This window comes from Piliocolobus tephrosceles, chromosome 5 (assembly GCF_002776525.5).
Source record: "Piliocolobus tephrosceles isolate RC106 chromosome 5, ASM277652v3, whole genome shotgun sequence".
Lineage (NCBI taxonomy): Eukaryota > Metazoa > Chordata > Mammalia > Primates > Cercopithecidae > Piliocolobus > Piliocolobus tephrosceles.
The window spans coordinates 132,893,306-132,921,168 of NC_045438.1; the positions used below are offsets into that span (position 1 = coordinate 132,893,306).

At 39.8% G+C, this 27,863-nt stretch overlaps 1 protein-coding gene across 4 annotated transcripts in view; it reads left to right on the forward strand.

Annotated features, from left to right (window-relative positions):
- SRPK1 (SRSF protein kinase 1) overlaps positions 1 to 27,863 on the forward strand; it is a 92,125-nt gene that overhangs the window by 24,098 nt on the left and 40,164 nt on the right. For 2 of the 4 annotated variants that reach the window (XM_023212632.3, XM_023212628.2), the window contains 6 exons: positions 8,338 to 8,456; positions 10,330 to 10,438; positions 11,135 to 11,222; positions 12,418 to 12,505; positions 24,837 to 24,943; positions 26,713 to 26,878. In XM_023212632.3, the coding sequence (XP_023068400.1) occupies positions 8,338 to 8,456; positions 10,330 to 10,438; positions 11,135 to 11,222; positions 12,418 to 12,505; positions 24,837 to 24,943; positions 26,713 to 26,878 (677 nt within the window). Of the gene's footprint in view, positions 1 to 8,141; positions 8,185 to 8,309; positions 8,457 to 10,329; positions 10,439 to 11,134; positions 11,223 to 12,417; positions 12,506 to 24,836; positions 24,944 to 26,712; positions 26,879 to 27,863 lie in introns of all 4 variants that reach the window. The other 2 variants (XM_023212629.3, XM_023212631.3) reach the window with 2 other exon arrangements.

Genomic DNA, 27,863 nt, shown 5'->3' on the forward strand with positions numbered 1-27,863 from the left:
ATACAGTATCTGCTTTTCTCCATTCCTGATTTACTTCGCTTAGAATAATGGCCTCTAGCTCTATCCAAGTTGCTGCAAAAGACATTTCATTCCTTTTCATGGCAGAGTGGTATTCCATGGGGTATAGATGCCACATTTTCTTTATCTATTCTTTGATCGATGGATACTTAGGTTGGTTCCATATCTTTGGAATTGAGAATTGTGCTGCCATAAATACTTTAAAAGTCCAGTGCATAGATACATATTCAAATATAATAAACATTCATAATGCAATGTATTGATCAAGAGGCCTGAGTAGATGATCCTTTTAGCAATTACTGGTTTTACCTTATATGAACAAATTGGTAATCAAATTTAAATAAACAGACATAGATGACTTATGCAGCTAATAAATATATTCTACTCACCTCTTGTTGGACATTTAGGTTTCTTATTTGTTGCAACAGAATACACAGTGGAAGCTACACGCTGGGTGCGGTAACTCATGCCTGTAATCTCAGCAATTTGGTAGGCCGAGGCTGGAGAATCACTTGGGCCCAGGAGTTTGAGACTTGTCTGGGTAACATAGTGAGATCACATCTCTAAAAAATTTAAAAGTTAGCCAGGCGTGGTGGTGCACGCCTATAGTCCCAGCTACTTGGGACTGAGGTGGGAGGATCACTTGAACTGAGGAGGACAAGGCTGGAGGGAGCCATGATAGCACCACTGCGCTGCAGCCTGGGCAGCAGAGCAAGACCCTGTCTCAAAAATAAATGCATGAATTAATGAATTAATTAAATAAATGCTACACAGTCCTCTGTCTCACACCTTTTCCCTAGACACAGGCCTGCTTCCTAAAATAACTACTTTTACCCATTGCTTTTTGTTTATTTTATTAATTGGATAGACGTCACGTCTCCAGCATACTTACTGCTATTCCTTGATTCATCAGCTTTAGCTATTACCATAAATTCTTTCTATGATTGAGGAAGATATAGTTCACTTGTACTATCACCACTTATCTCTCTCTTCCTCTCAATAAAGCACTGTATTTGGACCTAGTTATCTTACAGCTTTATTGAGACATAATTTGTATGCCATAAATTCACCCATCTAGGCCAGGTGTGGTGGCTCACGCCTGTAATCCCAGCACTTTGGGAGGCTGAGGCAGGCGGATCACGAGGTCAGGAGATCCAGACCATCCTGGCTAGCACGGTGAAACCCTGTCTCTACTAAAAATACAAAAAATTAGCCGGGCGTGGTGGCGGGCGCCTGTAGTCCCAGCTACTGGAGCTTGCAGTGAGCCAAGATTATACCACTGCACTCCAGCCTGGGTGACAGAGTGAGACTCCATCTCAAACACACACACACACACACACACACAATTCACCCATCTAGTGCACAGTTCCATTGTTTTAATATAGTCAGAATTGTTATAGCTCACCATGATCTAAATTTAGAGCATTTTTATCCTCCTGTAAGAAAACTCCAAACCCATTAATAGTAACTCACCATTACTCCCTTTACTCAGACCCTGGCAACTGCTAATCTACTTTCTGTCTCAGTGGATTTCCCTTTTCTGGACATTTCATGTAAATAAAATCTTATGATTATGTGGTCCTTTGTAGCTGGCTTCTCTTAGTATAATGTTTTCAAGGTTCATTCATCTTGTTAAAGCAGGTATCAGTACATCATTTCTTTTTATGTATAGATATGTGAATTTTGTTTTGTTTTGTGGATACTCAGCAGTTGGTGGACATTGGATTATTTCTACTGTTTGGCTATTAATGAATAATGCTATATTTGTATATTCCACCCTGCCCCCAGGAATCAGTCAGCATTTTACTTTATAGTAAAAAATTCATAATAAGTTCCTGCATTTCCAAGTTAACCAGATCCCATTCAGGTTAACACTACTGGTAACAAAATCATACAGCTATGCATTGTGAACATCCATGTACAACTTTTTGTGTGGATACATGTTTTCATCTCTTGGTATATACCTAGAAGTGGAATTGCTGGGTCATATGATAATTCTAACGTTTAGCATTTTGAGGAATTAACAAACTTTTCCAAAGTGGTTGTGCTATTTGACATTCCCACCAGCAACGTGTAAGGGTTCCAGTTTTTTTTCACTTCTTCACCAACACTTGTTATTGTCTATTTTGATTACTTTATAACTTTAATATACCTTGAGTAGGAAAACTTCAAACTGTTTTGTCTGCTCTCACACCACAACAATGAACACAGACTCCTGTGCCAAATGTGTGAGGCTTTCTTCCCCACCATACACCACGCAATCAGTTCTGCAGCAGATACCAGCTAGATGTCCTCTGATTCAATTCAGTTCTGACAGTGTCTTCCTGGAGACCCCACGGATTGAGGGCTCACTCCTTAAGACTGCCCTTCCCTCATTTCCAATGCCAGTTGCAAGCCCAGGTTGTTTTACCTGTGCTTCTGATCAACTGGCTATAAATTGGATTTCCCATGACACCTCCTTGTGTTGAATTAATTTGCTAGAGGAGCTCACAGAACTCAGGGCAACATGTTTACTGTTTTTTTTTTTTTTTTTAAATGAAGGATATTACAAAGGATAGAGATGAATAGATGCATAGGGCCTAAGAGAGCTTCCATGCCCTCTCTGGGTGCACCACCCTCTAGGAATCTCTACTTATTCAGCTGTCTGGAAGCTCTCCATACCTCATCCTCTTGGGCCTTTCATGGAGACTTCATTGGATAGACATGAACAAAGCATGGACAACTGTGTAGAAATGTGATTGGACTTCCTCTTTTACCAAGGACCCACCAACATGGGTCACGTTCGCACCAAAACCGTGAAGAAGGCGGCCCGGGTCATCATAGAGAAGTACTACGTGCCCATGGGCAACGACTTCCACACGAACAAGCGCGTGTGGGAGGAGATCACCATTATCCCCAGCAAGAAGCTCCGCAGTAAGATAGCAGGCTATGTCACCCATCTGATGAAGCGGATTCAGAGAGGCCCTGTAAGAGGTATCTCCATCAAGCTGCAGGAGGAGGAGAGAGAAAGGAGAGACAATTATGTTCCTGAGGTCTCAGCCCTGGATCAAGAGATAATTGAAGTAGATCCTGACACTAAGGAAATGCTGAAGCTTTTGGACTTCAGCAGTCTGTCCAACCTGCAGGTCACTCAGTCTACAGTTGGGATGAATTTCAAAACACCTCGGGGACCTGTTTGAATTTTTTCTGCAGTGCTATATTATTTTCAATAAATCTGGGACAACAACAACAAAAAAAAGAAATGCGATTGGACAAAAAGAGTACGACCTAATAGACTGAGTATAGAAACCCAGCAGGGCCTGTCTGTTCAGATTCTTGGCCTCTCTGTGCATCATTCCTTCCCCCAAGGTATGGGGCAGGACCTCTGAAATGAGGATCTTATGAATCAGAATCAGATAAGGTAGGTCAGATAATTTCTTTATGGAAAGGCACGGGAGGATTACATTACTTCAGTGGGAAGAAAAAGGAGCAGGTGAAAGAGGGCAGGAGGTCTGTTTTCCGAGGCCTGCTTTTGAGACCTGAAGAACCCCAACGTTATAACAAAAAGACTGATGAGGGCTGTGGGAGTTATGAGCCAGGAACTGTGAATGAACACACATACACACACACACACACACACACAAGCATATGCCTCAACTTTTCTTTTTGGTTTCATCAACTGTAGGCACTTTAACTTTGTAACATGAGAATATTGGTGGACTTTTCTTTCTTTCCCAACTGCCCCCTAAATTCTGCCTTTACAGTCTTTACAAAGAATCCTTATGTTCTAGTTTGCAGCCATAATTAAGTATTTTGTGCTTTATCATTGGGTTGATTTTGAAGTAGAAAATCAATAATCTGCATTTATGTTATTTTGACTGTGTCTTGTGACTATAATTACGTAACTTTTTTGTTTAGATTTTGTTTCTTGGAATTTGTAATTATGTTTTTCTCCCTTATTTTACCTCTTTTTTATCATATTGTTAGATTCTTCCAGAAAGTATGTCTCAAGCATACTTTCTTGTCTTTGTTTTTTTTCCCTGGAATATCTCAGAGCCCTCTGGTCTCTGGCTCTAGGTCAGATTAAATGCATTTCAGGCCTTCTCTATAGTTGTGCTCTTGGAACTTCCTTTTTGTCTCTTCTGTTTTTCATCTGTAAAACAGAATCCTATGGATCCTGTGTCCTCTTTCTCAGTTTTACTGCTTGGTTTTCTTGACCTCAAGTAACTTCTTCAGACAAGATGAACGGGAGATAAGTTTCAGTGTCTGTCCATATTTGAAAAACTTTATTCTGCTCTCAAATGCTGTTGAAACTTAGACTAGGTTTAAAAAAATCCTCAGAATTTAGAAGTCATTGCTTCATTGTCTTTTAGTGTATTGGCTTTCTGATGAGATAGATAATGACAGTCTAATTACTGCTCTTCTAGCTTTTTTTTTCCTAGAAGCCTTTAGAGTCTTCTTAACACTGGGATTTTAAAAATTCCCTAATAATGATTTAAGTGGAGCTTCCATTCAAGCTCCAGAAATTTCTTGAATTTCTTTAATAATTTTATCTCTTCTATTTTCATAAGTTTCTCTTTCTGCAACTCTGATTATTCAGATGTGGGAACTTCTGGATTGATTGTGTTTGTCTCATCTCTTTTTGAGCATTATTATCTTGAATAGAGATATTACAGGATAATGGGCACTTATGAGATAAGTGGGCATTTTTTTCCCCCTACATTTAGGGAATGGTTAACTTTATTTTCTAAAACTTCTTTCTGACTTTACTCATCTTTTAGACAACAGCATCATAGTCTATATAGAAATGGGCATCATTTAACATTTCTCTATTCATGTTAACTAGTTTTTAAGTTTTGTCTGTCTCCTGAATGCATATCTCTCCTCTAGGGTCAGTTTTCCAATTGCTTATCTTGGTCTCTCTCTTTGGGGCTGTGGACTTTCCTCAAATGTTCAATGATCCTTAGTTACCTTTTATTTTTATGGATGAGGCATTAGAGACCTGATTGATAACCCTACGTCCCTAGCAAGGCTTTTTCTTTCTTACTTACTTACTTTTTTGTTTTTTTGTTTTTAATTTTATTTGAGACAGAATCTCACTCTGTCACCCAAGCTGGAGCGCAGTGACATTATCTCAGCTCATTACAACCTCTGTCTCCCGGATTCAAGCGATTCTCACACCTCAGCCTCCCAAGTAGCTGCAATTATAGGTGCGTGCCACTGCACCTGGCTAATTTTTGTATTTTTAGTAGAGACGGGGTTTCAACATGTTGGCCAGGCTGGTCTTGAACTCCTGGCCTCACGTGATCCACTGACCTCAGCCTCCCAAAGTCCTGGGACTACAGGCATGAGCCACTGTGCCTGACCAGCTTTTTCTTTAGAGTAAATAGGTAGGAGGGTACCTGTGTGATGTTTGGTCCCCCTGAATGCCAGAATCTGGACAACTTTACTCTGGGGTACCATCATCTACACTAACATCATTTGTTCTTTCCAGTTTATTTCATTTTCTTTAGAGAATAGACCTCCCTTTTTTCCCCTGCAAGATAAATACCAGCCTGTCTGCTGTGCAGTGTACGTCAACTCCATTATACAAGTCTTCAGTTAATCTCCCCCCACCCCCTTTTTTTGAGACAAGGTCTGCTCTGTCGCCCATGCTGGAGTGCAGTGGCACAATCACGACTCACTGCAGCCTCAACCTCCCAGCTTCAAGCATTCCTCCCACCTCAGTTCCCTGAGTAGCTGGGACTACAGGCATGCACACCAAGCCCGGTTAATTTTTGCATTTTTTTTTTAATGATGAGGTTTCACCATGTTTCCCAAGCTGGTCTTGAACTTTTAGGCTCAAGGGATCTGCCTGCCTTGGCCTCACAAAATGCTGGGATTACAGGTGTGAGCCACTGCAACCACCCCATTTCCTTAACTTTTGTTAAGTTTGAATCAGAGAATCTGTTTCAGAATTCCATCTTAATCTCAAATTGGAGAATGTTGTAGTTCATTCAGACTCCTTATTTCCACTTAGGAAAGTGGGCCAATGTATTACTAAATAAATTTCCCAAAGACATGTTTTCAGTTACAATGAACATTGAATCGTGCAGTTTTATAGCTAATTTTGTGTGCCCTGGGGGATTAAAAAGAAAATCAAGAATTGAGGAAGGTTGGAATGGCCACCAAAAATCTAAATCCTTAGTCGCATCAAGGTATTTCTTATGTCTTAATAGCTCAGTCATAGCATGTAACTGGTTTTGCTATTAAAATGTTTTTCTGTTAATTGAATCTTTTGAAAAAATAATCTGATGAAACAGGTTGATGAAAAGGTAAACAAATACTGAAAAATTTAAGATGTATTTTCCTTTAGCCATTGAAAGGAATGCTGTGTACCCTGCCTTTTGTTTTCTTGTTGTTGTTGTTGTTGTTGTTGTTTTTAGACAGAATCTTGCCCTGTTGCCCAGGACAGAGTGCAGTGATGCGATTTTGGCTCACTGCAACCTTTGCGTCCTGGGTTCAAGTGATTATTGTGCCTAAGCCTCCCAAGTAGCTGGGATTACAGGTGCCTGCCACCACGCCCAGCTACTTTTTGTATTTTTAGTAGAGATGGGGTTTCCTTATGTTGGCCAGGCTGGTCTCAAACTCCTGGCCTCAAATGATTTACCTGCCTTGGCCTCCCAAAGTGCTGGGATTATAGGCATGAGGCCCAGAGGTACCCTGCTTTTTTACTTAAAGCTGCTAGAACACAGGCAACTAATACGTGTCAGAGCCTGAATACAAATTCAGGTTTTTCTGCTGCTTGAACTTCTCAGTGCACAAAAATTGTGATATAACTAATTGAAGACATATAGAGAAGGAAATCAGTAAATATTTTTAATGCATTATAAAATGAAATATTTACCTATCAAATAAGCTAAGTTTTCAGAATGGGGTAGTACTTAAATACCAAAGGCCCATGTGTGGCTGTGGGGGTGTGTAACTTAGTACAACCTTTTTGGGAGACAGTCATACAACATAAAAATCATTAGAAGCATTCATGGCCACTGACTAGAAGGAAATATTCCAAAATGTTAATAGTTATGTCTTGAAACAAGTGTTTTCCAAATTTTCCTCATTTAACATATTATTTTTATAAATAGGAATGTTTTAACCCCACTTAGTGGTTTAATTTTAGGGAAATAATTCTAATTACAGAATAAAGATTATCCAAAAGTATTCAACAACTGTATTTTTAGTAGTGAAAAATTAGAAATAAGTTAAATGTCCAACTGAGCAGAATGTGCCAAAGTAAGCAGTGATACTTCTAAGGGAAGCATGTTAAGATTTTTTTTTTTTTTTTTTTTTTTGGAGACAGAATTTTGCTCTTGTTGCCCAGGCTGGAGTGTAGTGGCTCAGTCTCGTCTCACTGTAGCCTCCACCTCCCAGGTTCAAGCAATTCTCCTGCCTCACCCTCTCAAGTAGCTGAGATTACAGGTGCCCACCACCACACTGGGCTAATTTTTTGTACTTTTAGTAGAGATGGGGTTTCACTATATTGGCCAGGCTAGTTTCAAACTCCTGACCTCAGGTGATGCACCCACCTCAGCCTCAAAAAGTGCTGAGATTACAGGCATGAGCCACCATGCCCAGTCTGCATGTTAAGATTTTTTGTTTTGTTTTGAGACAGAGTCTCACTCCATCGCCCTGGCTGGAGTGCAGTGGCCGGATCTCAGCTCACTGCAAGCTCCACCTCCTGGGTTTACGCCATTCTCCTGCCTCAGCCTCCCGAGTAGCTGGGACTACAGGCGCCCGCCACCACGCCCAGCTAGTTTTTTTTTGTATTTTTAGTAGAGACGGGATTTCACCGTGTTAGCCAGGATGGTCTCGATCTCCTGACCTTGTGATCCGCCCGTCTCAGCCTCCCAAAGTGCTGGGATTACAGGCTTGAGCCACTGCGCCCAGCCTGCATGTTAAGATTTAAGAGATTTCATAGAAATTTAAAAAGTTTATGATAGAAAAAGCCAGATGCAAATTTGTTTATATGGTATGTGATTACAGATAAATATTTTTATGAAGATACAGCAACATAATGCAAGAAGATTCAGTAGTTTATCAGTGATTATGTTTGCATATTGAGATTCAAGTAATTTTTCTCCTTTGTACTTTTTAATATTTTTCAGATTTATCATGTACTGAAGTTGTAAAGTATTTTTCTAACATGAGGTAAAACTACAGCTAATGTTTTCCTAGGCGGCCACTTGGTAATACTCTGTTTGTATTATCTGAAGATTTAGTTTTTTGTGGGGAGGGCGGCATTTGATAATATCTTATTTTCTTCTGCCCAAATGGAATGGGCATTTTTGTATCATTTCTTAGATCTGAAACTCAGCACCGAGGCTCTGCTCCCCACTCTGAGAGTGATCTACCAGAGCAGGAAGAGGAGATTCTGGGATCTGATGATGATGAGCAGGAAGATCCTAATGATTATTGTAAAGGTAAGTTCATAAGGAGGTGTGAAGTGAGACATGATCCATCTATTTGCAGTTTCTCATTTGGATGTTTGATCTGTCAGCATAAATACAGTTTTATTGCTGTTTCCTTGTATCCTTTTCTCTAAAACTTAGGAAATAGTATTTGTTCTTAGTCTGACTTAATTTATCAAAGCCTGATTTTATATTAAATGTTTTTACCTTTTTCCTCTTTAAAAGTTATAATACATATTTACCTTAGAAAATTCCAGAGCTGTGTTAAACAGAAAAGAAAGTAAAAGCCTTCTCAATGCTATCAGCCACATATAACCATGGTAACATTTTGGCATATAGATTTTTACAAAATAGCTTCTTACTACTTTTTTTCTCATAGTGATGGCTGTTAAGTTAAACTGGAATTATAGACACTTAAATGGTGTCATCAGGTTGCCTGTTATCTTTTCTGTTTCTTGATGAGACTTTCCAGAGTCTTTGGGTAGGAACACAAAATGGAATGTATCATACCGTCTAGGAGAAGAACGTGGCCCTTATTCTCAGCTGGCAAAGATAAATATGAAAATACCTTGATTCTTGCCACTGTTAGCAGCTTTTTTGAGGCCTTCCTCTGTTTTCTGTTTTTTAGGGGTATTTTTGTTTTGTGTTTTGAGACAGAGTTAGTTGCCCAAGCTGGAGTGCTGTGGAGTCTCAGCCTACTGCAGCCTCTGACTCCTGAGTTCAAGCGATTCTCGTGCCTCAGGCACCCACCACCACACCTGGCTAATTTTGGGGTTTTTTTGTTTGTTTTTGTTTGTTTGTTTGTTTGTTTATTTTTTGTGTTTTTGTTTTTTTGTTTTTGAGAAGGAGTCTCCCTCTGTTGGCGAGGCTGGAGTACAGTTGGTATGATCTTAGCTCGCTGCAAGCTCCGCCTCCCGGGTTCACGCCATTTTCCTGCCTCAGCCTCTAGAGTAGCTGGGACTACAGGCGCCTGCCACCGTACCCAGATAACTTTTTGTATTTTTTTTAGTAGAGACGGGGTTTCACCGTGTTAGCCAGATGGTCTCGATCTCCTGACCTTGTGATCTGCCTGCCTCAGCCTCCCAAAGTGCTGGGATTACAGGCATGAGCCACCTCACCTGGCCATTTGTTTGTTTGTTTGTTTTGAGACAATCTCACTCTGTCGCCCAGGCTGGAGTGCAGTGGCACGATCTCAGCTCACTGCAACCTCTGCCTCCTGGGTTCACACCATTCTCCTGCCTCAGCCTCCCGAGTAGCTGGGACTACAGGCATGCGCCATGACACCAGCCAATTTTTGTATTTTTAGTAGAAGACGGGATTTCACCATGTTGGCCAGGCTGGTGTCAAACTCTTGACCGCAAATGATCCACCCTCCTCAGCCTCCCAAAGTACTGGGATTACAGGCGTGAGCCACTGCACCTGGGCTGTTTGTTTTTTTTTTAGAGGAACAAAAATCCCGTTTGCTTACTTGTTTTTGTTTGTTTTGTTTTGTTTTGTTTTTTGCTAAATAAACAATTATTCTATCTCCTAAAAAACACCTGAGACTGTAATTGTAAATAGATACATATTAGATATATATGTTTAGATAAACCTATTGGATTATCGAGAGACAAGAATATTGTGATATACAACCTTTTTATTGTTTTTGGATGAGGCTGTTGTAGGCTCAATCTAAATCATTAACCTTATTCACTTTTTTTATAACATGAATTCAATAATACTGTGTGGCTGCTTTGACTATTAAGGTTTTCTTCTGTTGAATTGATTGTATAAAAGAAACTTTATTGATAAAAGGTATATAGATGTTGAAAAATGTGATGTAAAAATGCCTTTTCTTACCGTTGTTTCTCGTCCTGGTTTTTCTGATTTCCCCCGTGTCTTCTAGGAGGCTATCATCTTGTGAAAATTGGAGATCTATTCAATGGGAGATATCATGTGATCCGAAAGTTAGGCTGGGGACACTTTTCAACAGTATGGTTATCATGGGATATTCAGTAAGTTTTAGTGGTTCTGTAAAAGAATTAGATGATGTCTAAATATGTTTGTCTGAGTTTCTGCTGCTGATCCAGACTTCAGTCTATCTCTAGCCTGATTCATTTATCAGAATTCTGTTGTTGGCAATAGTCTCTATATTCTTGGAGAAATCACTTTTCTTTCATGAAGAATCAGTATTATATATCTCCCTTTCTACTTTAGAGACAAGAGTGATTAAATTAATGCTGGTAAAGCTTTTGTCGTTTGATTTTTTTTTTGTTATTTTTATTGTTTTCTCTTCACCCAAATATTTATTCTGGCTGCCTGTGGGAAAATACTACAGCTATTAACCTTTTAGTTTTTACCTATATACAGATACACAGAACACTTGGAATTTGGTAATATCTTTCCCCTTATTTATCCTCATTTTGAAGTTTCACTTGAAATTCAGGGAGATACTCAAAAGAAGGATTTTAACTTAGAAAATATTCAACAACTGAGATTATCTGAGAACAGATTTTTTATTCTTCCTATAAATGAAATCTGGCCAGTTAGCATCATTAACAAGTACAAATGTTCCCATAGAAGTAGCTTGTTTGGGCTACAGGGAAAGATGAAATCAGTATTTTTCGTTTTTAACCATCTTATAGCTAAACCTTAGCTTCCTAAAGTAAGGGTAGGCTATGTAGTCTTAATTGCCTGTGTTTGTTTCTTAGGGGGAAGAAATTTGTGGCAATGAAAGTAGTTAAAAGTGCTGAACATTACACCGAAACAGCACTAGATGAAATCCGGTTGCTGAAGTCAGTGAGTATTAGATTATATGTATGAATGCCAAGAATTATAAATAAATCAAGTTTCATTGAATTAAAGCACACCAAGTGGAGACTCTTCAGCATGGATAATTTTCTCTATAAAGTTCTAGTATCCTTAAAGAGGTTAAGGAAGACAACAATATTTACACATTCCATGCATGTAGTAGGGAACTGGTGGAAAATGCTATGATTAGAATTCCTCTTACACACATGAACCAAAAACCTTTCAAATGAATAAAAATATTCACTGAGTATGTTTTACAGGCCAGGTAACTACTGTCATAATGTTTTTTCTTTCCTACTATGGTTAAAAGGAAAGTTGTGTAAATAAATGTATAACATCTTTTTTGTTGTTTTCAAATATGTTATAGAATACATAATATAAAAATACTGTATTTACTGATTGCATTTATACCTGGAAACTGAGATAAATTCTATCAAAAATGTACTTTTAATTTTGTTTTAAATTAGGAATATGCCATTGTGGTAGAAGGAACTTAAACTCAGAATTAGAAAACCTGGGTTTAGGTCGCCTTTACCCCGGTATGTTCTCCATGTTACCATTTTTTTCTGAGTTTTAGATTTTTTATTCATAAAGTGAGAATGTTGCACTAGGAGATTTCTATGGCAGTACTTTTCTTATTTTCGACTCCTGGCCTCAGGTGATCTGCCTTAGCCTTCAGAGTAACTGGGGTTACAGGTACAAGCCACTGCACCTGGCTTAAGACAGTACTTTTCAGAATGTCCGTTTGTGACAAGTTTAGGAGCCTTGTACCTACCCAAAAGTAAATTATCATACTGTTTTCTTCATTGAGAAAGTTTTTCCATGAAAAAAAAAAAAATGTCAGCTGAAATAAACAGTGCTGTTAGTGCTATAGTTGATTCGCATCCTGCAAAAGCTTCTTAGTTCCTCATAGCCTGGTAATCTGCAGTTAATTTGGAGGCCACACTTTGATATCAGGGAGCAAAATAGTTTAATTAGAAAAATAGTTCCTGTTGGTTGTATTTCCTCTTATGAATTGACTAAGATTTTTCTCCATTAAAGCTATTGAAATTTTAGTATATTTTAAAGATAGATTTATGTGAGCTCTTTCTTGTAGTTAATTTGCTGTAAGTATTCTTCCCGTACCATTTGGCTTATTTCCATGCTTTACCTTTTGCTAAATACTGTCTCTTCCCCACTACAGGTTCGCAATTCAGACCCTAATGATCCAAACAGAGAGATGGTTGTTCAACTACTAGATGACTTTAAAATATCAGGAGTTAATGGAACACGTATCCTTTTAAAAACCTATTTGAGAATAAATCATCTCAATCCCAAAGAAAGGAACTAGATTTGTTGTGTAGATGGCCTTGGTGTCTTTTCTCAAGGCAAATTATAATAAAATTACCTCTTTTATTGTACACTTCTGAACACAGATCTGAATTTTGTCTGATTTTGTGTGGTGTGATTTTTCAGGATATTGCTTTTTTTGTCCCCTTTTCAGGCAATTAGACCGAAATCAAAAGAAACTTTTAGAAAATGCCTTGTATCACCAAGTAAAGATTCTGTGATTTTTGTTAGCACAAAAACTTTTAAGGGAAATAATTTATTATGAAAAATACTGTGTTGACTGGGCACGGTGGCTCACACCTGTAATCCCAGCACTTTGGGAGACCGAGGCAGGCGGATAACCTGAGGTCAGGAGTTCAAGACCCACCTGGCAAACATGGTGAAACCCTGTTTCTACTAAAATACAAGAATTAGTTGGGCGTGGTGGCAGGCTCCTGTAATCCCAGCTACTGGGGAGACTGAGGCTGGAGAATCACTTGAACCCGGGAGGCAGAGGTTGCAGTGAGCCGAGATTGAGCCCACTGCACTCCAGCCTGGGCGACAGAGCCAGACTCTGTCTTAAAAAAAGAAAAGATACTGTCTAAAAGAAAGAAAGAGAAAGATAAAGGAAGAAACTGGGTAAACAATTTAAGGTATGATTTTATGTATTATTCCAAGCCTCAACTTTGAAGAGGCTATGAATGTAGATTATGTTTAGAGTCTAAAAGGGTGTAATTGTTCGCGTTCTGTTATAATGAAAAACTGAGTTGTTTTATGTTTTTATCTGGATTTTTAGAATTGTAGAATTGGAAGGAACCGTAGCTGATTTTCTTCACAGGTATCAAAGTGATGTGCGGTGAGCTAATTGAAAGGTTGTTGAAACAGCTATGCTTATAAAGGTCAATCAGATTTTTCAGTAAAAGGTGAAGTCAAATCTTACTTAGATTGGAGACTCTAAAATACCTGTTTATAAGCTATTCTTAAAATGTATAAAGACATTTCATATTATTTTACTTTTCATGCATGTTTAGCTTCCTTTAATGCACATTCCTAATTGCCGTTGATCTTTTTTTATTTAAAGGAGACAGGATTACATGTGACTGTAGTTTTCATGTAGACTATGGGAAGAGATTTGAACAGAGCAGGAAGGAAGTTGGAAAGGAGAGAAAACAGTTGATAATGTGGAAAGACTGTTGTTCTAAAGTCAATTCTGAGTCATTTCTTAGAAAAATACAAATCACAGATCCCCCAGATGTGTAAGGAAAACTGTTGCAACCATCTTAAAACAGTATCTTGTGCTTATTGTGGTCATTTTGTAGATGGCTCTCTCTCTCTCTCTCTCTCTCTCTCTCTCTCTCTCTCTGTGTGTGTGTTTTCAAAGAATTAAGAATTCTAGGCCGGGCGCGGTGGCTCAAGCCTGTAATCCCAGCACTTTGGGAGGCCGAGACGGGCAGATCACGAGGTCAGGAGATCGAGACCATCCTGGCTAACACGGTGAAACCCCGTCTCTACTAAAAAATACAAAAAACTAGCCAGACGTGGTGGTGGGCGCCTGTAGTCCCAGCTACTCCAGAGTCTGAGGCAGGAGAATGGCGTAAACCCGGGAGGCGGAGCTTGCAGTGAGCTGAGATCCGGCCACTGCGCTCCAGCCTGGGCAATAAGAATGAAACTCCATCGAAAAAAAAAAAAAAAAAGAAAAGAAAAATATCTTGCAACTTGAAATTCAAACGTACTAAGATATTTCAATAGTTAAAAAGCCTTCTTTGCTTAGGGTCAAATAAAGGTACTCGGCATTACTGGGGAGATTTGAGAGTATTTCTATAGTTTTACTTGGAACTTTCGCAAATTAATAAATCTGGCACAAGGACAAACATTACAAGATTAAATAATAGAAAAAACAGATATGGCCATCACGACACCCTGTGTGTGTTTTTTAAAAATTTCTTGGTTAGAATTCTTTTTTTTTTTTTTTTGAGATGGAGTCTCGCTCTGCTGCCCAGGCTGGAGCGCGTATCTGTTTTTTCTATTATTTAATCTGGCCATATCTGTTTTTTCTAATTTGCCAATTGATTATGATGTTCTATCAAATATTTTTTTAAGCTACTATATGTTTGGTCATTTCAATATCACTGCTTACAAATTAAAACAACATTTTCAAATTGTAATATTTCTCTCAACAAATAAAAAGCAGATCAAAGCTAGAAACATTAAGAGAATAGCTTTACAATCCTATTTTATGTTTAGTCTTTTTAAGTAATCTGCATTTTAAATAATCTTGTTTTGATAAATTTATTTAATTGCTTTTTAATTTTTATTTATTTATTTATTTTAAGACAGAGTTTCGTTCTTGTTGCCTAGGCTGGAGTGCAGTGGCTCAATCTCGGCTCACTGCAACCTCCGCCTTCTGGGTTCAAGTGATTCTCCTGCCTCACCCTCCCGAGTAGCTGAGATTAGAGGTGCACACCACCACGCACAGTTACTTTTTGTATTTTTAGTAGAGGCAGGGTTTTGCCATGTTGATGAGGTTGGTCTCTAACTCCTGACTTCAGGTGATCTACCCGCCACAGCCTCCCAAAGTGCTGGGATTACAAGCGTGAGCCACCATGCCCAGCCTATTTAATTGCTTGTTTAAAAACATTCTTGGCCAGGTGCAGTGGCTCATGCCTGTAATCCTAGCACTTTGGTAGGCCAAGGCGGGCGGATCACGAGGTCAGAAGTTCAAGACCAAACTGGCCAATATGGTGAAACCCCCGTCTCTACTAAAAATACAAAAATGAGCGAGGCGTGGTGGCACATGCCTGTAATCCCAGCTACTTGGGAGGCTGAGGTAGGAGAATCGTTTGAACCCGGGAGGCGGGGGTTGCAGTGACCTGAGATCATGCCACTGCACTCCAGCCTGTGTGACAGAGCAAGACTCCACCACGGAGGGGGGTAAAAAAAATTTTTTTTCCCAGCAGAATTGTAGGTAAATTTCAAATGTAAAGAAGTAGGGATAGTTTAACGAATCCCCACAGATCCATTACCCATTTCAGGAGTTATCAACTTATAGCCAATCTTGTTTTGTCTGTACCTCCTGATAATTCTGTAGCCAGTCTTAAACATTTTATCTGTAATTGTTTTAGAATGCATTTCTAAACGGCAAGGACTCTTAAAATATAACCTAGCCAGTCACTGTGGCTCATGCCTGTAATCCCAGCACCTTGTGAAGTTGAGGTGTTCAAGACTAGCCTGGGCAGCATAGCAAGACCCTGTCTCTACAAAAATAAAAAATACTAGACAGGCATGGTAGCTCATGCCTGTAGTCCCAGCTACTTGGGAGGCTGAAGCAGCAGGGTCACTTGAGCCTGTGAGTTTGAGGCTGCAGTGAGCTGTGATAGCACCACTATATTCCAGTGTGGCTGGCAGAACAAGATGCATTCTCTGACAAAAAGATTTGTTAAATAAAAAGATCACCTGAATGCAATTATTATACCAAAAAAAAAATTGGGGCCAGTTTTAGTCACAAGTTTCTCTAGTCAGTGTTTCAGTCTCTCCAAATGTCTTGTGCTTTATTTTGTTTTTGTCTGCTGCTGCTGCTACTATTACTACTGCTACTACTGGTTGTTGTTATTGTTCTTATTGTTCTTCTTCTTCTTTGGTCTAATTTTTTCTTTATTGTGGTAAAGTACACATGACATAAAATTGTGCAGTCATTACCATCATCCATCTTCGTAACTTTTCGTCTTGTAAAACTGAAACTCTACCTGTTAAATGACTATTACATCTCATTGGTTTATTGTGTTAAGTCCTCTATTTCCTTGCTTATATTCTGTCTGCTTATTCTATACATTATTGAGAGAGTGGCATTAAAATCAACTATTATTGTAGAACTATTTCTCCCTTTAATTATGTCAATTTTTGTTTTATATGTTTTATATAGTTTGGTGGTCTTTTAATAAGTATGTAAATGTCTATAATTGTTATATCTTGGTGGTATGTTGAACCTTTTATTAATATATATAATGTCCTCCTTTATCTCTTGCAACTTTTTCGGATTTAAAGTCTATTTTGTCTGATATTAATATAGCCACCCCTGATTTCTTTTGGTTACTATTTGCATGGAATCTTTTCCTCAACCTTTCACTTTTAATCTGTTTGTGTCTTTGGATCTAAAGTGAGTCTCTTGTAGACAGCATATAGTTGGATCTTTTTTTTTTATATATATTCTACCAAACCAAAGTTATACTAGCTTTTAGACTAATAATTATTATTTGACATATTGGTTTTTTTAAATCATGTAGAAAACAAAAAGAGTTATAAACCATTATTACAATAATATTAGCTTTTATAATTACTCAAGTATTTACTTTCATTGATAATCTTTATTTCTTCATATGGATGCCTGGCTTTGTGTTATTGTTTAGTGTCTTTTCATTTCACCCTATAGGACTCCCTTGACCATTTCTTACAGGGCACATCTGGTAATGAACTCTATCAACTTCTGTTTGCATGAGATGTCTTAATTTTTCTCTCACTTTTGAAATACTGTTTTGCTTAATACAGGATTCTTGGTTGACATTATTTTTCTTTTAGTATTTCGAATATATTAGCCCACTGCTTTCTGGCCTCCAAAATTTCTGATGAGAAACTTGCTGATAATCTTATTGAGGATCCCTTGTATGTGAAGAGTCACTCTTCTTGATGCTTTCAAGATTCCCTCTTTATCTTTCAAAAGTTTGATTATAATATGTCTTGGTGTGGGTCTCTTCGAGTTCATCTTACTTGATGCTCATTGAGCTTCTTGGATCCATGTCTTTCATCAAATTTGAGAAGTTTTCAACCATTGTTTTTTTCAAATATTCTCTCTGGCCGTTTCTTCTTTAATTTTTTTTTTTTTTTGAGATGGCGTCTCACTCTGTCACCCAGTCTGGAGTACAGTGGTGCAGTCTCAGCTCACTGCAATCTCTGCCTCCCAGGTTTAAGCTGTTCTCCTGCCTCAGCCTTCTGAGTAGCTGGGATTACAGGTGCACACCACCACACACAGCTAATTTTTGTGTATCAGTAGAGACGAGATTTCACCACGTTGGCCAGGCTGGTCTCGAAGTCCTGACCTCAAGTAATCCACTTGCCTTGGCCTCCTAAAGTGCTGGGATTACAGGCGTGAGCCACCGTGCCCAGCCTCCTCCTCTGTTCTTCTTCTGGGACTGCCACAGTGTATATTTGGTCTACTTGATGATGTCCCTCAGGTCCCTTAAGCCTCTTCACTTTTCTTCAATCTTTTTTCTTTCTGTTCCTCACACTTGATAATTTCCGTCATCCTAACTTCAGGTTTGCTGATTCTTTCTTCTGCCTACCCAGATCTGCCTTTGAATCCCTCTAGTTAATTTTTTATTTCGGTTATTGTACTTTTCAGCACCAGAATTCCTTTGATTTCTGTTTAGTTTTTTTTTTAATCCTTATTAATATTTCCATTTTGTTCATATATTGTTTTCTTGACTTTCTCCGCATCTTTTGTTCTTTGAGCTTTTTTTTTTTCCCTGAGATAAGGTCTTGCTCTGTCAAGGTCTTGACACTACCCAGGCTGGAGTGTGGTGGTGGGAACACGGCTCACATCAGCCTTGACTACCCAGACTCAAGTGCTTCTCCTGCCTAAGACTCCAGACTACGGGTGCATACCACCACACCCAGCTAATTTTTAAACTTTTTGAGAGTCTCACTGTGTTGCCCAGGTTGGTCTTGAACTCCTGGGTTCAAGCAATCCTCCTGCCTTGGCCTCCCAAAGTGATAGGGTTATAGGAATGAACCACCACACCTGGCCTGAGCATCTTTAAGACATTTGTGTTTTTTTTGTTTTTGTTTTTTGTTTTTTTTTGAGACGGAGTCTCACTCTATCACCCAGGCTGGAGTGCTATGGCCGGATCTCAGCTCACTGCAAGCTCCGCCTCCCGGGTTCACGCCATTCTCCTGCCTCAGCCTCCCGGGTAGCTGGGACTACAGGCGCCTGGCTAGTTTTTGTAGTTTTTAGTAGAGACGGGGTTTCACCATGTTAGCCAGGATGGTCTCGATCTCCTGACCTTGGGATCCGCCCGTCTCGGCCTCCCAAAGTGCTGGGATTACAGGCTTGAGCCACCGCGCCTGGCAAGACATTTGTTTTAAAGTCTTTATCTAGTAGGTCTGCATCAAGTCTTTTTCAGGGACAATATCTGTTGATTTATTTTTGTTAATTGAATATGCTGTACTTAACTATTTCTTCATATGCCTTGTGATTTTCTTTTGAAAACTGGACTTTTAAATCTAATATGGTAACTCTGGAGATTAGATTTGGCCATATTCCTAAGGTTTGATGGGGTTTTTTTTTTTTTTTCTCTGAGACAGGATCTCACTCTCTTGCCAAGGCTGGAGTACAGTGACACAGTCATGGCTTACTGCAGCCTCGACATCCTGGATTCAAGCAATCCTCCTCCCTCAGCCTTTCAAATAGCTGAGATTACAGTTGTATGCCACCACACCCAGCTAATTTTTTATTTTTTGTGGAGATGGGGTCTTGCTATGTTGCCCAGGGTGGTCTCAAACCCCTGGGCTCAAGCAGTCATCCTGCCTCAGCCTCCCGAAGTGCTGGGGTTACATACATGAGCCACTGTGCCTGGCCCTGTTTTGTTTTTGTTTTTGTTTTTGTTTTTGTTTTTGTTTTTGTTATGTAGTCTGTCTCTTCCAAGGATCCGCCTGAGACGTAAACGAAAGGTCTTTGCTCAGGCTGCATCTTTCCCTGGACATGCACAGTCACTTTCTGATTTTACCTCTATATGCAGTTGCTTTTGAATGTCCTAGTCTATTTATTTATTTAGAGACAAGAGTCTCTCTCTGTCACACAGACAGGTACAGTGGCACCGTCTCAGCTCACTGCAACCTCTGCCTCCTGGGTTCAAGCAATTCTTTTGCCTCAGCCTCCCGTGTAGCTGGGATTACAGGTGCATGCCACCACACCTGGCTAATTTTTGTATTTTTAGTAGAGACAGCATTTCACCATGTTGGCCAGGCTGGTCTCAAACTGCTGGCCTCAAGTGATCTGCCCACCTTGGCCTCCCAAAGTGCTGGGATGACAGGTGTGAGACACTGTGCCTGGCCATAAATGTCCTAGTCTTAATGTCTAACTCCCAAAGGGGAAAAAGAAAGAAATGAAGGAGAGGAAATAGGGCACTGGCCCTATAAATCCTTGCAAGATCACTTCAGCCAGAGGAGGGACAATGGAGTGGGGGTACAAAAATGGCCACCCGCCTCTCTGATACTTGGAACAGGATCTTTTTTGCCCACTGTGGCTCCAACAAACTGTGTGCAGGGCTGCTTGCTGTAGGATTAGTGGATAGGTGGGTGCCACTGTGCTAAGAACTGAAATTGACCAACATTTATAATAATTTATTATCCAAGCCTCCTCTTCTGGAAGTTGTGAGCATTCAGTAGACTCCAGGGTTTCTTAAGATTCACATTAGGCAGATTCTACCAATGCATTGATTGTCTAGGTGGGAAACAGATTTCTGGTTGCTTCTAACTCCACCATCTTCTCAGAATCTTCTCTAGTTTGTGATTCTTACTTGAGTCAGGATCTGTATGACATTTTGGCAGTTTATTACCTGGCATCAAGTTGTTCCAGGCTCACCTTGTGAATTTCCTGTCTTAAATCTAGAATCAATTTTTCTCTAAGAAACCCTAATTCCATTGAGTGGGAAATGATATCCAGAATCTAAGCACTTCGGGGTATGCTTTGCTACTTGGTGAATCTTTACCTTTATGATTTGTTGATTCATTACAAAAAGCACATACTTTCACCTCCTTCCTGTCTTCCCTTTTTGGGGGTCACTATTTGAGTTGCCCCCACAGCTTACTCTTTTGTGGATGTGTGGATTTGTTTGGATTGTTTTTCCAAATTGTTTTATTTTGGACTAATTCTGTTGCTGTGCCGTCAAGTTCACTGATCTTTTTATTCTACAATAATCTGCCATTTATTCCATCCAGTGTGTTTTCATCTCTCACATTGCACTTTTTGTCTCTGGAAGTTCATTTTCAGTCCTTTTTTTTTTTTTGAGATGGAGTCTCCCTCTATTGCCCAGGATGGAGTGCAGTGGTGCAGTCTTGGCTCACTACAACCTCTGCCTCCTGGGTTCAAGTGATTCTCCTGCCTTAGCCTCCTGAGTAGCTGGGACTACAGGTATGCGCCACCACACCTGGCTAGTTTTTTATGTATTTTTAGTAGAGACGAAATTTCACCATATTGGTCAGGCTGGTCTCGAACTCCTGACCTCGTGATCCATCCACCTCGGCCTGCCAAAGTGCTGGGATTACAGTCATGATCCACCGCGCCCGGCCCATTTTCAGTCTTCTAAAAAATACCTTTCATATCTCTACTTAATTTTTTGAACATATGGAATACAGCTGTAATAACCATTTAATGTCCTTGTCTAATTCTAACATCTGTGATGGTTCTGAGTCAGTTTCACATGATTGATTATTTTAATTTCGGATATGTTTTATTGCCTGGTGATCACATTTGTAAGTTTTACCTTGTTGGCTACTGGATGTTTTGTATTTCTGTAAATCTTCTTGAGCCTTGTTGTGGGATGCTATTATGTTACTCGGAAAGTGTTTTATCCGTTTAGATTTTACTTTTATGATTTGTTAGATGGATCCAAAGCATTGCTCAGTCCAGAGCTAATCATTCCCTCTGCTGAGGCAAGACCTTCCCAAATATATCCTACCCAATACCCTGTGACTGAATTTTTCTAGTCTCTTTGCTGGGAACAGGCACTGTTCCAAGCCCTATGTGAATGCTGGGCATTGTTCTCTATAATCCTTTAAGATGTTTTTTTCTTCTCTGCTTCTGCTAGTTTCCTCACACACATGTGCTTTGCTGAATCCTTAAAGGGGCGGGCCCCCTCTGCAAATCTCCAAATTTCTCTCTTTCTGCAGCTCTCCCCTCTCGGTACCTTGTTCAGTGAATTATAGCTGCCTTGGTCTCTCCAGACTCTCAGCTCCCATTGATTCAACTTGTGGAGTCTACCTGGAAAGCCTCAAGGCAATAAGATGGGGCAGTCCCAGGGCTCAGCTCTTGTTTCTTTTTTTCAGGAACCACTGTACTTGTTGTCTGATGTCCAGAGTCTTCTGTTGTTTCTGTATTTGGTCTATTTGAGTATTGTTTTTTCAATAAGATAAATCCAGTCCCTGTTACTCCATCTTGGCTAAAGCAGAAAACTTGATAGGTGCAAGGTTTTTTTTTGTTTGTTTGTTTGTTTTCTTTTTGAGACAGGGTCTCACTCTGTCACTCAGGCTAGAGTGCAGTGGCATAATCTCTGCTCTGCCTTGACCTCCTGGGCTCAGGTGATCCTCTCACCTCAGCCTCCCGAGTAGGTGGGACTACAGGAACATGCCACCACACTTGGCTAATTTTGGATTTTTCTTATGGGGATGGGGTTTTACCTTGTTTCCCAGGCTGGTCTCCTTGAACTCCTGGGCTCAAAGGATCCACCTGTCTCGGCCTCCCAAAGTGTTAGGATTACAGGCATGAGCCACCATGCCTGGCCCTGCATAGGTTTTATATTTAAGAATTTGCCAAGCAGTTTTCCAAAGCACGTGTACCATTTTAGACTTCCTCCTAGCATAATACAAGAGTTCTAATTGTTGGACAACCTCACCTACATTTGGTGATGTTTAGTTTTTTTATTTTGGTCATTTATTAGTTTGAGATGCTATCTTGTTGTAATTTTGTTTTTTGTTTTTTGTTTTTTTTGAGACGGAGTCTGGCTCAGTCGCGCAGGCTAGAGTGCAGTGGCCAGATCTCAGCTCACTGCAAGCTCCGCCTCCCGGGTTTACGCCATTCTCCTGCCTCAGCCTCCCAAGTAGCTGGGACTACCGGCGCCCGCCACCTCGTCCAGCTAGGTTTTTGTATTTTTTAGTAGAGACGGGGTTTCACTGTGTTAGCCAGGGTGATCTCGATCTCCCGACCTCGTGATCCGCCTGTCTCGGCCTCCCAAAGTGCTGGGATTACAGGCTTGAGCCACCGCGCCCGGCCTCTTGTTGTAATTTTGATCTGTGTTTGAGGTTGTCATGTACTCTTAATTTTAGGTAATTTGGAACATTTCTTTTATGAAATTGCCTTTTTTTTTTTTTTTTTACTTATTTAAGAATCCACGCTAGTTGTTTTATGCCACCTTAGTTTGGATTTGTTTGTTCCCTCATGATTAAATTCAGGTTAACTGTGTTTGTCAAGCATACTACATGGATTATGTTTTTTTTGTTTTGTTTTGTTTTGTTTTTGTTTTTGTTTTTGTTTTTAATTATACTTTAAGTTCTAGGGTACATGTGCATAACGTGCAGGTTTGTAACATATGTATATCTGTGCCATGTTGGTGTGCTGCACCCATCAACTCGTCAGCACCCATCAATTCATCATTTATATCAGGTATAACTCCCCAATGCAATCCCTCCCCCCTCCCCCCTCCCCATGATAGGCCCCAGTGTGTGATGTTCCCCTTCCCGAGTCCAAGTGATCTCATTGTTCAGTTCCCACCTATGAGTGAGAACATGCGGTGTTTGGTTTTCTCTTCTTGTGATAGTTTGCTAAGAATGATGGTTTCCAGCTGCATCCATGTCCCTACAAAGGACGCAAACTCATCCTTTTTTATGGCTGCATAGTATTCCATGGTGTATATGTGCCACATTTTCTTATACATGGATTATGTTTTAGTCTTCTCAGTATATTGCATTAGAAGGCACATAATGTGAATTGGTGCTTATCATTGGTGGTAATAAGTTTGATCACTTGGTTAAGGCAATGCCTTCCAGATTTCCCAGTTGTAAAGGTACTTTGTTCTTTTCGTAATTAATAAGCAATCTGTGGAATGATATTTTGACACTGTGACAATCCTTTTTCCCAACAGTCTTTCACATGTTGTTTTAGTATTCACTGATTCTTATCTGAATTAGTAATAGTATATACTATAGTGATTGTAAAATGGTGATTTTCTACTTCTGTAATCCCTTATATATTTATTATTTGGCTTTCTTCTCTAAAGAAGATGTTTCTCTTCCTCCTGCCTCCACACTTACTTTCAGATCAGTGTGGACTTGTTCTGTTTTCAATTCATATATTAACTCGTAATTTTATTCTTTAAAATGGTCTGGCCGGGTGCAGTGGCTCACACCTCTAATCCCAGCACTTTGGGAGGCCGAGGCGGGTGGATCACGAGGTCAGGAGTTCGAGACCAGCCTGGCCAATATGGTGAAACCCCGTCTCTACTAAAAATAGAAAAATTAGCCCAGCATGGTGGTGCGCGCCTGTAGTGCCGAGAGGCGGAGGTTGCAGTGAACTGAGATAGCGCCACTGCACTCCAGCCTAGGCAACAGAGCGAGACTCCGTCTCAAAAAAAAAAGTCTCCACATGGCTGGTGACATCCTTTTCAAGATGGCTCCTGTTTCTTCCAGACATATTATCTTATTTGTTGGAACAGCAAGGTGTTCCAAGTTTACCCTGTATTTTTCCTGTGTTGGATTTGGTCATTTTTCCAAGGAGCTCAGGCTTTCCTTTAATGCAGAATCTTAAAGTCTGAGCACTAGACCATTACTATATATATATGTATTGACTTGCATGTAGAAGCTAGTGGGGGTGGAAGACATCAAGATACTACTAAAATCCCTGTTGTGCCCTGCACAATTTTAGACTCAGAATATTCCTACTGTGTGGTGTCATCAGGTTGTTCATACATAAGGACAACACATGGTGGCGCTGGAATCAAGATTAGTTTTGTAAACTGCAGAGCATCAAGCAAGTGTCCTATTTAAAAAAAAGTTGGCATTTACATTTTTGAGGTTTAAGTCTTTCTTGTACATTCGTATCTTCTATGGTTAAGGAATGATTTGTTTTTCCTTGCTTTGAAACTGTGAGAGTGGGAATTTTTACCCCGGACACCAATTTTGATATTAGGGAAGAAACTAATTTACCTAATCAACAGCTTGAGCCTAGTGCTTTCTTTCACTATTTGCATATGTAGGTTTCACTTTTTCTTTTACCATTGAGTATTTTAATGTACATAATAATACTGATAAGCCAACTGCCCACAATTTTATGTTTCATGGATGCTTTCATTGACTATAGCATTAGACTTTGAAGTTTTAGAATATTGACAGCTACATATTTATTCATTCAAGCTCTGTAACTTTTTATACTGAAAGAAAACAATACATAATATTTTAATGGGTGGAATTCACAGCTTGTCTTGCCCTGTTCTTCTTTTGTGCCTTTTTTTTTCCTCCTTAATGAATTCCTAGATATCTGCATGGTATTTGAAGTTTTGGGGCATCATCTGCTCAAGTGGATCATCAAGTCCAGTTATCAGGGGCTTCCACTGCCTTGTGTCAAAAAAATTATTCAGCAAGTATGTATCTTAGTCTTGACTTTGTAGTGATTTTTTAATATTCTTAAAGTGTCAGGAGTTTATTTTTTCCAATAGAATTTTTGTTTTAAGGCCGGGTGCAGTGGCCCACGCCTGTAATTCCAGCACTTTGGGAGGCCGAGGCAGGCGGATCATGAGGTCAGGAGATCGAGACCATCCTGGCTAACACGGTGAACGCCATCTCTACTAAAAATACAAAAAGTTAGCTAGGCGTGGTGGCGGGCACCTGTAGTCCCAGCTACTCGGGAGGCTGAGGCAGGAGAATGGCGTGAACCCGGGAGGCAGAGCTTGCAGTGAGCCGAGATTGCGACACTGCACTCCAGCCTGGGCAACAGAGTGAGACTCCATCTCAAAAAAAAGAATTTTTGTTTTAAAAAGTAAGTTATTGGTTGGGCACAGTGGCTTACGCCTGTAATCCCAGCACTTTGGGAGGCCAAGGCAGGCAGATCACCTGAGGTCAGGAGTTCAAGACCAGCCTGGCCACCAATGCAAAACCCTGTCTCTACTAAAAATACAAAAATTAACCGGGCATGGTGGCGAGCACCTGTAATCCCAGCTACTCGGGAGGCTGAGGCAGGAGAATCGGTTGAACCCAGGAGGCGGAAGTTGCAGTGAGCCGAGATCATGCCACTGTACTCCAGCCTGGACGACAGAGCAAGACTCCGTCTGAAAGATTTAAAAAACTTAATTTTAATTGCTAAAATTAAATATTTCATTCAACCTTTAGAGTTTATTGTGCTTATTCTGTTTTTAAATGTTATAGCATAACTATTTTTGCCTAGGTTTGCCTCCTATAATAATTAGAAAGGGAAGCTGAGGTTCCTAACTTGGGAACATTGGAGCCCTTATCCAGAAGTTCTGGTTGCAAATAGTAATTTTACATGAATAGATAATTGCTATGTCAGATTATTGCCATCTCTTTATACAGCATGATTCATGGGAATTTTCTAATTTTCTAAAGAGCTTTCAATATACAGTGTAGAATTTTACCATCAGGAACATTTTAATACTTCAAGGGGCAAAAATTTGTTTGGATAATATGTCCTGGAAAGAGCTCCAAACTGGGCGCAAGAGACCTCAGTTCTTCATCAATGAGGAAATTTGAATTAAAGATATCTAAATCTCTGTCATCACCTACATTACAACACTTAGAGGGTGTGTTGAATGTTTATTCTCAGTGTTTGCAATGTACATAGTTGAAGAATATCTCCAAATAGAATTAGCTTTGTAAAGCATTGAAGAATTTTTTATTGTAAATAAATTCTTGCCTTTTTCATAGTTTAATCTTTCTGAGGGCCGGGCGTGGTGGCTCACGCCTCTAATCCTAGCACTTTGGGAGGCCCAGATGGGTGGATCACGAGGTCAGGAGATCAAGATCATCCTGGCTAACGTGGTGAAACCCCATCTCTACTAAAACTACAAAAAATTAGCTGGGCATGGTGGCAGGCTTCTGTAGTCCCAGCTACTGGGGAGGCTGAGGCAGGAGAATGGCGGGAACCCAGGATGCGGAGCTTGCAGTCAGCCGAGATCGCGCCACTGCACTCCAGCCTGGGCAACAGAACGAGACTTTGTCTAAAAAAAAAAAAAAATCTTTCTGAGAAAGTTTTTTGTGCTTTTTTTAAAAGGTGCTTTTATTCTCTATAGAAAACGCTACCATATCTTTTTTTTTTAATGTCCTGTTATAATCTCTTGTGCTTATCCAGAAAACCTGTATTTTGTATTTGCAAGTCTGCCATTCTATTTCCATTCAGGTGTTACAGGGTCTTGATTACTTACATACCAAGTGCCGTATCATCCACACTGACATTAAACCAGAGAACATCTTATTGTCAGTGAATGAGCAGTACATTCGGAGGCTGGCTGCAGAAGCAACAGAGTGGCAGCGATCTGGAGCTCCTCCGCCTTCCGGATCTGCAGGTATATTTTCTTTTAGGGACTTTGCTCTCATTAGAAGTTAAAAGAAATTTCTATTTTTATTCTGTTACCAGGGAATTAAACACTATTCAATCCATTTCAATAATAACATATTTAAGAAATATTATCAGCTTCCAAGAGACATTCTCACTGTTACTTTCATAGGGGAAAGAGAAAACTAGATATTGTTGTGTCTTTGTGTTGTAGCTTATAAAAGCTGGTGTGTATTGTTTAAAAATATTTTTTCTTATGATTTGATGATTTTTGAAGTGTTTACCTCTTACTGTGATCACACATGCTCATTTACAGGACTGGTAGTCTATAGAGGGACAAGATAACATTGCTATTAAGAGTTTGGGTTTAAACACTGGAGTAGACACACCTGGTTTGACTTTGGGTTTCATCCTACACTGAGAAACCTTAGCTGAGTTATTTTGCTTTATTTTCCCTCCACTGGGAATTATTGGGATTAAATGGTGAAGCAGTTAGTAGTGTGCCATACAGTATTATATACCAAATAAATTATGGGACCAGGCACAGTGGCTCATGCCTATAACCCAACACTTTGGGAGGCTGAGGTGGGAGGATCATTTGAGCCCAGGAGTTTGAGACCAGGCTAGGCAATATAGTAAGACCTTGTCTCTACAAAAATTTAAAAAATTAGCCAGGCATGGTGGTGCATGCCTGTAGTCCAGTTACTCAGGAGGCTGGGGCAGGATGATTGTTTGAGCCTAGGAGGTCAAGGCTGCCGCGAGTTGTGATAGTGCTACTGCACTCCAGCCTAAGCAACAATGTGAGACCCTGTCTCAAGACATAACATTAAATAAATAAATATATAAGGCTGCTTTATGTTTTTTTTTTTCTTTTGAGATACAGATTTTAGTTTTAATAGTGTCACTTTTTAGGAACTTGTTTGATTCTCAAGTTGAAGTATTAGTTATATACTTCCTTTAAAAAGGAAGACTAAAGAAGGGGGAAATGGGGAGTT